General features: G+C 44.0%; 1 gene segment (V, D, J or C); it reads right to left on the minus strand.

Annotated features, from left to right (window-relative positions):
• Positions 1 to 12143: 12143 nt before the first annotated feature.
• LOC121723429 lies at positions 12144 to 12652 on the minus strand. The segment is given in 2 exon segments: positions 12144 to 12499; positions 12607 to 12652. Coding segments are annotated over 2 exon segments (402 nt in total).
• Positions 12653 to 14570: the final 1918 nt, after the last annotated feature.

A 14570-nucleotide genomic window follows, 5' to 3' on the forward strand; every position in this document is an offset into this window, starting at 1 on the left:
GTGTGACATGTTGGTTCACCTGCTGGATAAAACATGTGCTGGAGAAAATGATATTGTTATTCCCTTTTCCCTTTTTATCGCAAACTGTTATTACTTTTGCTTACATTTTTGCCCAGTACATATGTTTGTTTATTGCAAGCACTAATATAAGCATGTTGCGTGATAGTATGACAAACACATGGTGGAAGCTGCTTCACCTTCACCCCTTCACCTTATTACACATGCATCAGCAGGTCTTGCCTGTGACGGAGCGCATAGCTACCGCCACCGCAGCGACACGCTGCTTACGTTAACAGAGACTGAGCGCGAACGTCAGCTTACGTGTTTGTTATGTCTGTCTTCCATGCCATTCATCTGCTGATGTGTTTCATATCTGTTAACCATGTCATTCATCATACAATTTCAGTAATTCCCGTTGCTGTTATTTAGACGTCTTAAACATTCTACACAACGGTGAATTCGCCTAGGCTACTTTTATCCATTACAAATCTTTACAGTTTAAAATCATACATTTCCACTCATTGTCATTTACGTTAAAATAAGCACTCGTCAAACTTGTCTTGTCACACCAATATTGTGTTTATTTTAAGTTAAAATCATACGGCAGAAAAGTCACCTTGCAAAATGTTTGTCTCACCAGCGTTCAGCGACTCGTCTTCTGTTTGTTTGAGTAAGAGATTCCCCGTGCCAAGTTCCGGGTTTATTAATGCGTTTATTGATGCGTGTTTTAATAAATTAATTTGTATAGGCTGTTAAAAGAATGTTGACTATGCCAACTTGAAGTAAGATGTTTAAAATATGTCACATATAATTGTCCAGATATTTGGAGTGTTTTCTAGCAGTTTTAGCTCATTTGTTGTTAGCTCACCAGTGATACCCCCTGTACTTTTGACCGTGTTGGTATGATCCAATTTAGAGAGGCACTTGGGCCTAATTTAAGCCTCCCCAGTGAGTTGGTAGGGAGAGCAGGTCATGGACAGACGTGTGTCTTGTAGCTCTCTAACCTAAGGTAATGCTGACTGGTGCAAAGTCATTGTTATTATTGTCTAGACATCTTTTGACTATCATGTCAGTTTATTTTCTTTATTGAAAAAGTTTTTGTTTTTCTTATTTTTATTTTTATTTTTTGCCTTGTTATTATTTAATGATTAATTAATTGCCTACGGGCCTTATTTTGGGAAAAATAAAATTCCCATCTTCCACAAAATACACCTTGAGTCCTTCCTGAGAGTGTTCCACCTTTTGCTCAACCCGCCTCGACACACTTACCCTTAACATTTGGTGGCAGCGCATAAGGGAAACCAGTGGCCACGAGCAGCTCTCAGTGAGTATGGATCTGAGAGGGGGTTCAGTGCCCCCTGGAGGAGGCCCGTCGAAAGATCTAGGGACGAGGCCAAGGTCCGCTGCATCCAGAGCCCCTACTCCAGTGGTGGAAGACCGCATGGACCGTGTTGAACGCCTCATGAAGGCTGTGGCAAAGTCGCAGCGGCGCCAGCAGGACCAGTTGAACGCCGAGGCGCAGCGACAAGACCAGAGGTGGAAGGCAATGGAGCATCAGTTCCAGCAGCTTCAGAGAGTGGTGAGAGATGGACCGGCTCCCGCGCAGGCAGCACGACAGCCAATGGCCAACCTACAGCAGGCTCAACTCCCGCCTCTCTTCAGCTCAGGGCCTGCTTCTCCATGGTCCCTCTTTGGATATACCGACGCCACAGCCCCACTATGGACAAGGTACAGTTCCGGCGCCCAGACTTCACAGTTCCCTGGACTCCACATCTTTCGGCCTGGGCCTACCCACCAATCACCCGCCAGGGTGGAAACCTCCAAGAATGGCGGCGTATGAAGAAGATGAAGATATTGAACATTATCTTACCACATTTGAAAGACTTGCAACAGCCTGTCAGTGGCCTTTTGATGCCTGGGCTTTGTCTCTCATGCCCTTGCTCAGAGGGAAGGCCAGAGCAGCTTTTGTTGCCATGAATTCAGAAGACACACGGGACTACGTCAAGGTGAAGCAGGCCATTCTTCGTAAATTTGAGATCAGACCGGAGACGTATCGCCTGAGGTTCCACTCCAAGACCATCCGGGATGGTGAGACGGCGAGGGAGCTTCACGATAGGCTCAAAGATCTCCTGGAGAAGTGGCTCGAACCTGAGATGAGGACGAAGGACCAGATCTGTGACCAGATCATCCTGGAGCAGTTCCTGGGGATGCTCAACCACGACCTGCAGGTATGGGTGAGGGAGCACACCCCATGCTCCTCAGCCGAAGCTGCAGACCTGGTGGAGACTTTTGTGGCCGCCAGACCGTCCAGACGGTGGTACCAGTTGGGTCCACACGACACGATCAGAAGTCCTCAATACCCAGTCCAGCAGGAACCACAGAGGACTTCAGCCAGTAAGTCTGTGGGTGGTACTAGTCGTGTGTTCAGGCCCTCCAATAGCCCCAATAGACCTAGCCCCAGTGAGCAGTCTGTTAGTACACCTCCAGCTAGTACGTACAAGGTCCCTATATGTCACGGCTGTGGTCAGTCCGGCCACATCAAGCCTAATTGCCCTGTTAAAACTGTTAACAATAGACTGTGTTAACTCCCTGGCCCTAGTAACCACTCATCGTTCACCCCTGCTGATGTAACTGTTCCACTGTGCAAGCGCTAGTTGACTCTGGTAGCAGTCAATCTTTCATTCTTCAGTCGTGTTTGCCTCCCAGTTTTCAGCCTGTGGGTAGAGTTAGGGTCCGATGCATCCATGGTGACGAGTCTGAGCACCAGACTAGCGGGGTCCCCATTGAGATAAATGGTCAGAAGTACTTGTTGACTGTTGGCCTTTTAGATAAATGCCTGTATCCAGTGGTTCTAGGCCAGGATGTGCCCATTCTTACTGAGTTGCTACAGAGTGCTAACACAGCTACTGGTTACGTTTTAACTAGAGCACAGGCCAGAGAGAAAGCAGACCCTGATTACTTGTCAGAGCTAGCTTTTAGTTGTCAGGGTGGCAAACCCAGAAAGTCCAGAGCAGAACGACGCAGAGCTAAAGTAGCGGGTACGGCAGTGCAGGAGAATCTCCATTTTCCATCTCTAGAGGGCAGTGAAGACATTGCAGCCAATTTTGTCAACCTGCAGCAGGAAGACCCCACCATTAGCTCTTGTTTTTCTAATATTAAGTCTCCAGATGAGGCAGAGGAAGCCATAAAGGAGGGAGAGGTATGTTTTGTCCTCTGTAATGGGAAGCTCTATAGGGTGAGTGCAGAAAGAGAGCAGTTGGTGGTTCCAGAAGCCCTCCGAGCAAAAGTCTTGCATCTCGGGCATAGTATTCCTTGGTCAGGTCACTTAGGAAAGGAGAAGACCATGAAGCAGAATTGTGAGAAGGTTTTATTGGCCAGGGTTTCATAGCGATATTGCAGAATATTGTAAATCCTGTCCAGAATGTCAACTGTCCGCTCGCTCTAGTAGGGGCTTGAAGGCTCCTCTCATCAGCCTCCCCATTATTGACATTCCATTCAGTCGCATCGCCATGGATGTAGTTGGGCCCCTAGAAAGGAGTAGGGCTGGTCACCGCTATTCTGGTCATTGGCGACTACGCAACAAGATACCCCGAGGCTTTCCCCCTCAGAGATTTTAACCCTTAGAACCCTAAGCTGTTTTTAGGGCATTTTCACTACCTTTATTCATAAGGATTTATTCTGGTCATTGTAAGTGCCACACACACATATTATATATTGTTTTTTTCAGCAGAGTCTAGGCTATGCAGATTCATTTCATGTATTAGTACTAGCATTGATTTTATTTTGATTTTTAAAGAATTAAAATATAAAAATCATATTATAAAAATTCTTATATTTTGACCTGTATCTCACCACAGCAAGCTCATAGCTCTACATGCATTTCATGTGTGTGTAGCAGAGGTGGGACCAAGTCACTGTTTGGCAAGTCACAAGTAAGTCCCAAGTCTTAGCACTCAAGTCCAAGTCAAGTCCCAAGTAAATACAGAGAAGGGCAAGTCGAGTCCAAGTCCAAGTCTCATCAAAGCTAAGTCGAGTCCAAGTCCAAGTCCAAATCTTTTTCAAGTCCTGAACAAGTCATCAGGTACTCTTCACTTAATAATGGCATTATTAGACTATCGATCATAATTTTAACACTTCCATCTAATCCACAGAATTTTATTTTATAAATACAGATTAAAATATGTTCAATGTTTCTGTCTTGAAATCTTTTACGATATATGCATGCGCATACAATATACACATGTGCATACCTGAGTAATCTGTACAAAACGGATAGCTACATGACAAATATATATATTGTTTTTCCAAATTGCGGAGCCCACTGTAAGTATGAGTAATGATTTGACTGATGGCATTTCACTGCGCTAGGCCACAGATTTGCCTGCAAACAATTTATTAGGCTGTCTGCCAGTGGCGACTCATAAGGGAAGCCAAGGTCAACACTTTTATATTATTTAAAAGATAATAATGACACAGTAATTTTGTTTTAAAGTATTCATTTCTTAAGAAATACTACACATTTGATGCTGTTTATCTCATTTGTAAATGGTGCACTGTCACTTTAAGCTCATTGTGTGCCACTGTCCACACATTCTCATAATGATCTTTTTTTTACCAGCTCCATTCCTATGGCTAGTCCACAAACGCAAACATTGCTTGTGCCACATGTATAGCACAATATTAAAATGAATGATAAGCATGATATTAAGTTGGCACAAACAGCTTTCATTCCTTTGGAAATAGATGCATGTATGACATGATGCTTGCTTGACATTTTCTGTTTGCAATTAAATGTGAATTATGAGCCTGGTAGACAGTAGCCACCTAGCTAGCTGAGTGGAATGCGTTTCAATCGGCATATCAATGTGCTTCATGTAAACAAATTATTGAATAGGCCTACTTCAAGACTCACCATTTCCATTACACAAAGGCAAAGACAACTCTTGATATTCTTGTCCACTTTCCAAATCACAGTGAGTGCAGCCTATGTCATAGTGACCTGGATCTCATAGTTTATAACAGTAGTGAGAACCGGATAAATCCGCAATTTCCCCTAATCTCGTATTTGTTGCCTTCATGATTTCCTTTTATACGTTTCTTATATTTAAAAGAAAATATCAATCATCATCAACAATGACAAGCCAGCTGGAACCTGCCACTCGTTTTCTCTCCCTCTCGTGCGTGCTTAGATGGGGTTCTCAATTAAATGCAGTAGGCTAGCGTAAGTTCAAGTTGAATCTTAATGGAGAGGACTCGAAAAGTATCATCTTTATGTAACATGCTGTTGGTGCATTTTGACATTGTAAACGTTCTCTAACAAGAGTGCAAATCAGTTTGCAGTAAAACTACTAGTTATTGGCTAAATTTTGGTCGTTTCTCTGTCTCTTGGTGCCCTACACACAGTGCGTAACGCATGTGGGGGTAGCGGCAGCACTGAACTGTGCTCTGGACTGGCCGCTTGTCTCCGCTAATTTTTTATTTATTTATTTTAGTCGCGGAAAGCATCTCTGGGGTGACTGGTCCACGATCAGGAAATTTAGTTTTAGACTCGAGACATGTCAAGTCGTCACAAGTCAAAGAGGCAAAGTCCGAGTCAAGTCTCGAGTGAATAGTATTCAAGTCTAAGTCGAGTCGCAAGTCATGCCGAATTTTATCAAGTCAAGTCTGAAGTCATTAAAATCATGACTCGAGTCTGACTCGAGTCCAAGTCATGTGACTCGAGTCCACATGTCTGGTGTGTAGGGCAGACTGTCCTGAAACGGGCAATATAATTGCCATGTTGGAGGGATACTCTGGGGCTGAGCAATTTACAGAAATATGTGGTGTGTGATTTACGGAAATAAATGCCATTTTTTATTTAGTGATGAAAAATGATCATTCTGCACTCCATATCTGTGACACGAACTGATCTGACCTGACTTGACCCAAGTTTGCCTGTTAGCATGTGTGACTATGGTGTATGCACACATGATGATTCTCAACTTTTTACTGCATTGCCATGAACAAAGTAAAGGCAAAAAAGGTGTTTCTTTGTTGAACAAATTGGGATGCAATGTGAGCCTTGAATTGGATGCCATGCAGGAATTTGCTAGGATCTCAAAACCGGATTATGAACATGTTTTGCCATAAAGAAACACACGATAGCGTTGGATTATAAACATGCTTTGCCACAAAAACAGACAAAAACGTGGGGTAAGTCCAGCTATATGAAGTTATTATTTTGCTGTCACTTCGTCTGTTTTATAACCCAGAAGGATGTATTTGGTATCAAATGATAGCTCTGTGTCTCCTCTTTCATCTAACATACGTGGCATATATATCCGATCACGGGTCCGCGAGTAATTACTCCGAGAGTAATGGGTGTGCAGCGTTGGTTTGTGTACATGACGTTAATATTTTGCAGTCACTTCGTCTGTTTTTATAAGCCAGAAAGATCGATATCCATGGTACCAATGGATAGCCCTGTTTCTCCTCTTTCATCTGATATGCTTGCCATATCTATGCGATCACGGGTTCGCGAGTAATTCGAACAAGAGTAATGGGTGCGCAGGTGAACGCAGAGAAGTATAGACTGTAAATATGATGCAATTTTAATTTAATTTCATGATTTTTTTTAAATTTTCATACTTGATCGTACAGACACGTGCGTAGTCTCTTTGGAAAGCCCCACTTCTTCTCTGTCATAAAATAAAGGTTTTATCTCGTTGTGATGAACAGTCATGGAGCAATGTAACAGAGAAGAAAGGGTGTGTTTTTTGACGCACTTTGCGTCAATCGGGTTCTAAGGGTTAAGGCTAGACAAATTGCTAACTGTTTGATTCAGTTATTTTCACGGGTGGGCATCCCCAAGGAGGTCCTGACAGATCAGGGAGCTAATTTCACGAGCAAGACGCTCAAACAAGTCTACTCCCTGTTAGGGATCAGGGGCATTAAGACCACACCCTACCACCCACAGACAGATGGCATGGTGGAAAGGTTTAATCAAACCTTGAAGACCATGCTACGGAAATTTGTGTCTGACTCTGGAGCCGACTGGGACCAGTGGCTCCCCTTTCTGCTCTTTGCCTACAGAGAGGTTCCGCAGGCATCCACTGGGTTCTCCCCCTTCGAGCTCTTGTACGGGCGGGAGGTGAGAGGCCCGCTGGACATCCTCCGTGAGAGCTGGGAGGGGGAATCTCCTCGCCAACGGGTGAACATTGCGAGTTATGTTCTCAGGATGCGGGGGAAGCTGGACCAGCTGAGCTCCATGGCCCACGACCATCTGGCCAACGCACAGACACGGCAGAAGTCGTGGTACGACAAGTCTGCACGCAGCCGCTCCTTCACCCCAGGGCAGAAGGTGTTGCTGCTGCTACCATCATCGGAAAGTAGTCTGTTGGCAAAATGGCAAGGTCCTTACGAGGTGCTTCGCAAGGCCAGCGAAGTGACCTACGAAATAGCCATGCCAGACAGACGACGCCTGAAACAACTCTTTCACGTCAACCTGTTGAAGCAGTGGACGGACCGTCCACCTTCCGTCCAGAACCAGTTGTGGGCACGGACTGTGGAGCAGGAAGAGGAGCTGGTTGAGCAGTACTTTCCAAATGCTGGCGGCGACTCCCTCTACCCATCCGTCTCCCACTTGACATCGCAACAGCAGGAGGACCTGTTAAGCATCATCCCCAGAGGCCTGTTCAGAGACCAGCCAGGGCGGACAAACATACTCACCCATGACATCCAGCTCACGTCTCCAGGCCCCATCCGGCATACCAGTACCAGAGTTCCAGCGCGCCTGATCAACGCACTGAAGCAAGAGGTGCAGGCCATGTTGGAGATGGGGGTGATAGAACCGTCACACAGTGAGTGGTGCAGTTCCGTCGTTCTTGTTCCGAAGAAGGAGGGAGGACTCCGCTTTTGTGTTGACTTTTCCAGACTGAACAGCATCTCGGCATTCGACCCATATCCCATGCCCCGCGTGGACGAGATGGTGGAGCGCCTAGAGAAGGCAAAATTCCTCAGCACCTTGGACTTGTGCAAGGGGTATTGGCAGGTGCCACTCACTCCACGTGCACAGGAACTGACCGCTTTCCGAGCTCCATCAGGCCTCTACCAGTTTCGGGTCATGCCATTTGGCCTCCATGGCGCTGCAGCCACCTTTCAGCGTCTCATGGACGAGGTGTTGAGGGGTGCTGAGGACTACGCCGCGGCCTATATTGACGACGTAATTATTCATAGCTCCACTTGGGCGGAGCATCTCCGCCATCTACGGGACATCTTCCAAAGGATCCACTGAGCTGGCCTGGTGGTGAACAGCAGCAAATGCCTTCTCGCTAGCTCGGAGGTGTGCTACCTGGGCTATATCCTGGGTGGTGGCACCATCCGACCCCAGATTAGCAAGGTGGAGTCCATCCGCAACGCCCAGCCTCCCTCTACCAAGAAGGGGGTGAGATCGTTCCTGGGGTTGGTCGGTTGGTACAGACGGTTTATCCCCAATTTCTCCAGCCGAGCTGCTCCCCTCACAGACCTCACTCGTAAGAACAGCCCCAACAAGGTGGTCTGGACTGTTGAGTGTGGGGCCGCATTCCAGGACTTGAAGGAGTGTATGTGTTTTGAACCGGTGCTCCAGAGCCCCGATTTCTCCCTGCCCTTTACTGTGCAGACAGACGCCTCAGGCCTAGGCTTGGGGGCGGTGTTGCTGCAGGGTGAGGGAGAGGATAAAAGACCTGTCCAATATGTGAGCCGTAAGTTGTTCCCTCGTGAGACACGCTACTCGACCATTGAGAAAGAGTGTCTCGCTATTAAGTGGGCTCTGGACACAATGAAGTACTATCTTGTGGGCAAAGACTTTGTCCTTGAGACTGACCACAGGGCCCTGCAGTGGCTTCATCAGATGAGAGACTTTAATTCACGGATTACCCGTTGGAACCTATCGCTGCAGCCTTACAGGTTCACTGTGAGATATAAGGCTGGCAAGGACAATGTTATTGCGGACTTTCTCTCGCGTCATGATATGGACGCTCCCTCTTAAGGGGGGGGGTGACGGGGCGCATAGCTACCGCCACCGCTGCGACACGCTGCTTACATTAACAGAGACTGAGCGCGAACGTCAGCTTACGTGTTTGTTATGTCTGTCTTCCATGCCATTCATCTGCTGATGTGTTTCATATCTGTTAACCCTCTAGGCGCCACAGGCGACTATAGTCGACAAGATGCGGTACTGAATAAAACGGCCGATTTAGTCAAATAGGGTGTCATATTTCGTTCGACTTCCACTCCACTAGATGGCAGACATGTCATACGTCATCCCCGAGTCGAAAAAAGGACACGCTTTAAACAAAACTTTCTAGCTACAGCGCATTGAATCAGTGTATGAAATACCGGAGCTAGTGTGCGTGTGAGCCTCTTTGTCAGAGCGATATTGTCAACGTCAGCGAGTATTTGCATTAGATTATCGTCTAATGGCATCAAAAAAGTTTACCTGAAATGAAGTGTTGGGTCTTCTATTCGCGGACCCTGATTCTGAAGGGGAATATCTGCCTTCAGAAAATGACGGTGATTCGTTTAGTGAGGCTTCAGATGCGTCCCTGCCTTGCAATGATGCAGCTGGACAAAGTGAGAGTTTACTCCATAGTCTAGCTTACACCAAGCACAAACGTTGAATCGTTTGCCCAATGTCACTGGTGGGAATAATGTTTCACAGGTTCGGAGTGTTCATCGGGAAGTTAGCAGGGTGTTAGTGGTGTGGCGAACGAGGCTGGAGGTAGCCTAATATCCATAGCGCTAGCTTCTGTCTTCTGAACGTGTGCCTCTCCACAATCGCGGCGACAGTAACGTGGTGGAGCCTTTGTCTAATGCCACTGGGTATGTTAGACGAGGTCGAAGTGCTCATAGGACAGTTAGGGGGGAACGTAGTGGCAGTGTGGGGAGTCGCAATGAGAATGACAGTAGGCCTAGTCCGAGCTGCGCAAATTCTCTCCACTCGGCGCGCGCGAGGTAGATCTGGCCATGCTGCTCGCATGGTGGAGGTGGTGACACGCTCTCTCCCTCTCCCACACACACACACACATTAGGTCATGCATAGTCTATCACAAGATGATGGGAATGCCGGCCCTGTATGGATAGGGATAGGGAGTCATTATCTCTACAGCAAAAGGCCTGCTACATAAAAAAAAAAAAGTCAGCCATTTAGTAATGATTTACACTGTTGATTTGCTATCTACTTCCCTGATCATTTAGGACATACAGTACACTATGTGTTCCTTTTTGTGTGTTCATGTCCTTGTGATGTGTGTGTCTTTGTCAGCTAAGAAAAAAAACAAAAAAACATCAACAAAAAGAAAAAAAATACTAACATTGTCTCTTGTCTTGTCTCGTCATCTCACTCCTGATCTGTGCCTTGCCGTGGCAAATGAGCTTTTGAACTAGACAGGTCTTGTCTACTTGTGTTTGTGTGTCATCTGAATAATATATATGTGCCCCATACATGGAATCAGAGTGCCTACTGTATGTAGTAAATGGAAAATCTCTACAGCAAAAGGCCAGTCTACCGCTACATGCATTTGGTTTGTTTCTGCCATTTATTAGTAATGATTTACACAGTTTGTTCACTACTTACTATTTACCTGAGCATTCAGTATTGTGCAATATAGCATTCAGAAGGTGAGGGACATTTTGGGGGGAAAGAAGTGGTGCATTTATCATTCAAACATGCAACTTTTCATGAAAATTCTATAATCCAAGATGGCCGCCACCATATGACGTCATAATATGCAAATTAGATATAAACATTTAATCTCTACATACACTTTGGGTCATCCTTAATATTTCTCTAATTTACAGAAAGCCTCTATCTCTTATCACTTTTAAGATATAGCCTTTTGAAATGAAGATGTCAAAATTGATCGTTTCGGAAAAAAACCTCTGGCGCCTAAAGGGTTAACCATGTCATTCATCATACAATTTCAGTAATTCCCGTTGCTGTTATTTAGACGTCTTAAACATTCTACACAACGGTGAATTTGCCTAGGCTACTTTTATCCATTACAACTCTTTACAGTTTAAAATCATACATTTCCACTCATTGTCATGATCCAATTTAGAGAGGCACTTGGGCCTAATTTAAGCCTCCCTAGTGAGTTGGTAGGGAGAGCAAGTCATGGACAGACGTGTGTCTTGTAGCTCTCTAACCTAAGGTAATGCTTACTGGTGCAAAGTCATTGTTATTATTGTCTAGTCATCTTTTGACTATCATGTCAGTTTATTTTCTTTATTGAAAAAGTTTTTTGTTTTTCTTATTTTTATTTTTATTTTTTGCTTTGTTATTATTTAATGATTAATTAATTGCCTACGGGCCTTATTTTGAGAAAAATAAAATTCCCATCTTCCACAAAATCCACCTTGAGTCCTTCCTGAGAGTGTTCCACCTTTTGCTCAACCCGCCTCGACACACTTACCCTTAACATTGCCATCATAGTGTGCTAGGATCAATCTGCACAGCACTGTACTGTTATGACTGTTGAAATACCATTTCCCAGTGTGATATGTATATCCTATAGTGTTTTCCATGAGCTTTGTGTTAGACACACATTGCACTGTGTTTGTATCTGTGTAAAGGACACCCATCAATAACCTACTTTATAATTTATGGTAGGAATGAGAATAAAATGAGTGGCTTGGTAGCTGGCCATGGTCCAAAAGGGATGGGATGCATATTATGCTCACAAACGATCTCCACTGACACCCCCTATGGATAAGGGGCAATGTGGGAGTATAGTTATGAGTAAAATGGAGTGACTGGTGGCCGCTGGTCAGTCAGACCAATAGAAATGTCACTTACTTTTAATTGACAGTTCAGAATTGTTAAAGTTACATTCTATTTATTCATTTCTCATTTAGGTCATCAATTTTCACCACTGAACGAATACATATATAGTTTTTGTGTGTGCGAGATGAAACAATCTTGGTGGTTGTTTAGTGCTTATTGCCCTGTCTGTTTTAAGTGTTCACATCAGAAAGTAGGGACTGTATCAGGCACGTATTTGTCTTTAAAACATTACAAACACTATTATATGTGCATTTTCTCTGAATATGTTTTAACTAAAATCAATTCAGCGTAAATGATGTTTTCCACATTTGAGTCATTACCATTTCCAGGTGTCTCTTGACTAAGACAGTTTTTGTATGAGAGCTGAGTCTGCAGCTGTCACTGTGGGCTGCAGAGCACAGTAGTACACAGCAGAGTCAGACACTTGCAGATCCTGTATGGTCAGATTAACAGCTTTTGTGTCTGTGTTGAGTGTAGCATTGAATCTCCCCTTAAAATCTGGGCCATTGTCTTGTCTAAGAGATGTTTTCAGTAGAATATATTTTGGGAATCCGTTTGTTTTCTGCTGGTACCAGAAGAGATACTGTTGAGATGCTAATGCAGTGGTCTCATACTGGCAGCTGAGTGTCACCATGCTGCCCTTCAGACCCGTCTCATCTTTAGGTTGAGTAACAGAGCCCCCCTTTGCAGAGCACACTGTGAAGACAATAGATCCACATGAAATAGAAAAAAAATATTTAAAAACAAATACAGAAATTGTGTGAAACATTACAGTATATATTGCATTATAAGATATCTCTTACCACTGAAATAAGCAACTAGTATGAATACTCTGATGCAATATTCCATGGTTGAACTGTGGTTACTACCAGTGATAATGCAGCTCACTTTGGACTCTGTCTGTCTCCTTCAGTTCTTATATCACATTCTTACACACACATATGGTGTATTGGAGCTTCATTCTGCAGGTTTTGACATTACATTTGCGCCCCCCTCAGTTCACAATGAGAACAGCACAAAGTGCAGCACAACAAGCCTTATATTCAAAGACGTCAACAGACACTTTTATAGACCAACCTGCAGAGCAGATTAATTCAGTTATACTGTAGGCTACATTCTCAGGAAAGAAGGAAAAACAAATTAATCATAAGAGGCAACAGCCATCAGGGTTAAAACAACAGCTAGCCAGGTTAAAGTCATATATTTTGCTAAAAATAAATGTTTTAAGTCTCCGTTTAAAACTGTCCGTAGACAGTGACAGTCCGTCAGAGTGTCAGAGAGGGCATTCCCAGAGGCGGACAGAGTACACAGCTTCATTACTTGAGTAAAAGTACAGATACCCTTTGCTAAATTTTACTCAAGTACAAGTAAAAGTACAACAGTCAGATGTCTACTTAAGTAAAAGTACTGAAGTACTTGTTTTTAAAAGTACTTCAGTATCAAGAGTACAAGAGTAGCCTACATTTTCTAAATATTGCATTACAACTGCCACAGTGCTTACATTTATGTACAGAAACGTCCGACATGGAGTTATGAAAAATGTTTATGTTTATACCTTGGAGAATGTAAAATGAATTGGAAGTAAAATCAAGTCATTTTCATCTTTTTACCATGTTGCCAGGGATGGGCAGTATTTCTAATACATGTATTTAAAATACGTATTTCAAATACAAAATACTATTTTGTAATTGAAACACTTGAAGTGAAAACTATCATTAACTTGTTCAGAAAATTGAAATAGTCTGGTGAGGTGAGGCCACAGGTTGGCACATTCCCAGGATGGACCCGCTGCGTCTTCATCCATGCATTGTTTCGTCCATGGTTTCATCTCTTATCTAAATCTGACCATGGAGTTGACTTTGGCGGAAAGCTGAAGGTGATTGCTGATAGGCTGTCCCAATCAGTGGCGCCTGCACAATCCATTCACGTTTGAGAGGGAAACAACAAATTGAGGGTTTCTGAGATTTTTCTTTTTTCCTTTTTTTTTAGAAGTAGTAACGGGTACTCACGGTTATAGATAGAAATGTAGTGGAGTAAATAGTACAATATTTGCCTATCAAATGTACTTGAGTAAAGTCATGAGTACTCCCCAAAAATGATACTCGAGTAAAGTACAGATCCCTCAAAATTGTACTCAAGTACTGTACTCAAGTAAATGTACTCCGTTACTGTCCGGCTCTGGGCATTCCACAGACGAGGGGCAGCAGAACAGAAGGCTCCTTGTTCTAAGTCTTGTCCTGGGGGTGTGGAGGCACTTTGAGTGAGTAGAACAGAGGGACCATGTTTAGTGGGGTTTAGTGGGGTGAGTAGGTAGGGGGGACATTGCCATGGATGCACTGATGAGTGAGAAATGGACAGTCTTATAGTACAATTATGCCCCCTCAGTTTGAAATGATAACTGCACTCATAAGGTTGACTGACAAATTTTGATGTCATCATTTTACTTTTACTGTCTGCCAATATTGATATTATTTACCAAAGCGTAAGCGGAATCCAAAGCGTGTTTCTCGGTGACTGTCTATCATCAAAGTGAGACCTAGCCACACAATAGACATGGGGTGGAGCTCCCCCAGGGGCGCAGGAGATATTTTGAAAGTGAGGGGGACCAAATTGTGAACACAAACCCATAGTGAAATCAGATTTCCAGATATCGGATCGCCACCTCTGGCCCACTTTCGACCATCATATTTTAAACTTGCCAGAATATTAAGATAATACCATTGATTGTCTTCAAAATATTGTTTGATTAAAATTGTCAAAACTGTGA

Source organism: Alosa sapidissima, chromosome 1 (assembly GCF_018492685.1).
Source record: "Alosa sapidissima isolate fAloSap1 chromosome 1, fAloSap1.pri, whole genome shotgun sequence".
In the NCBI taxonomy this organism is placed as follows: Eukaryota; Metazoa; Chordata; class Actinopteri; order Clupeiformes; family Clupeidae; genus Alosa; species Alosa sapidissima.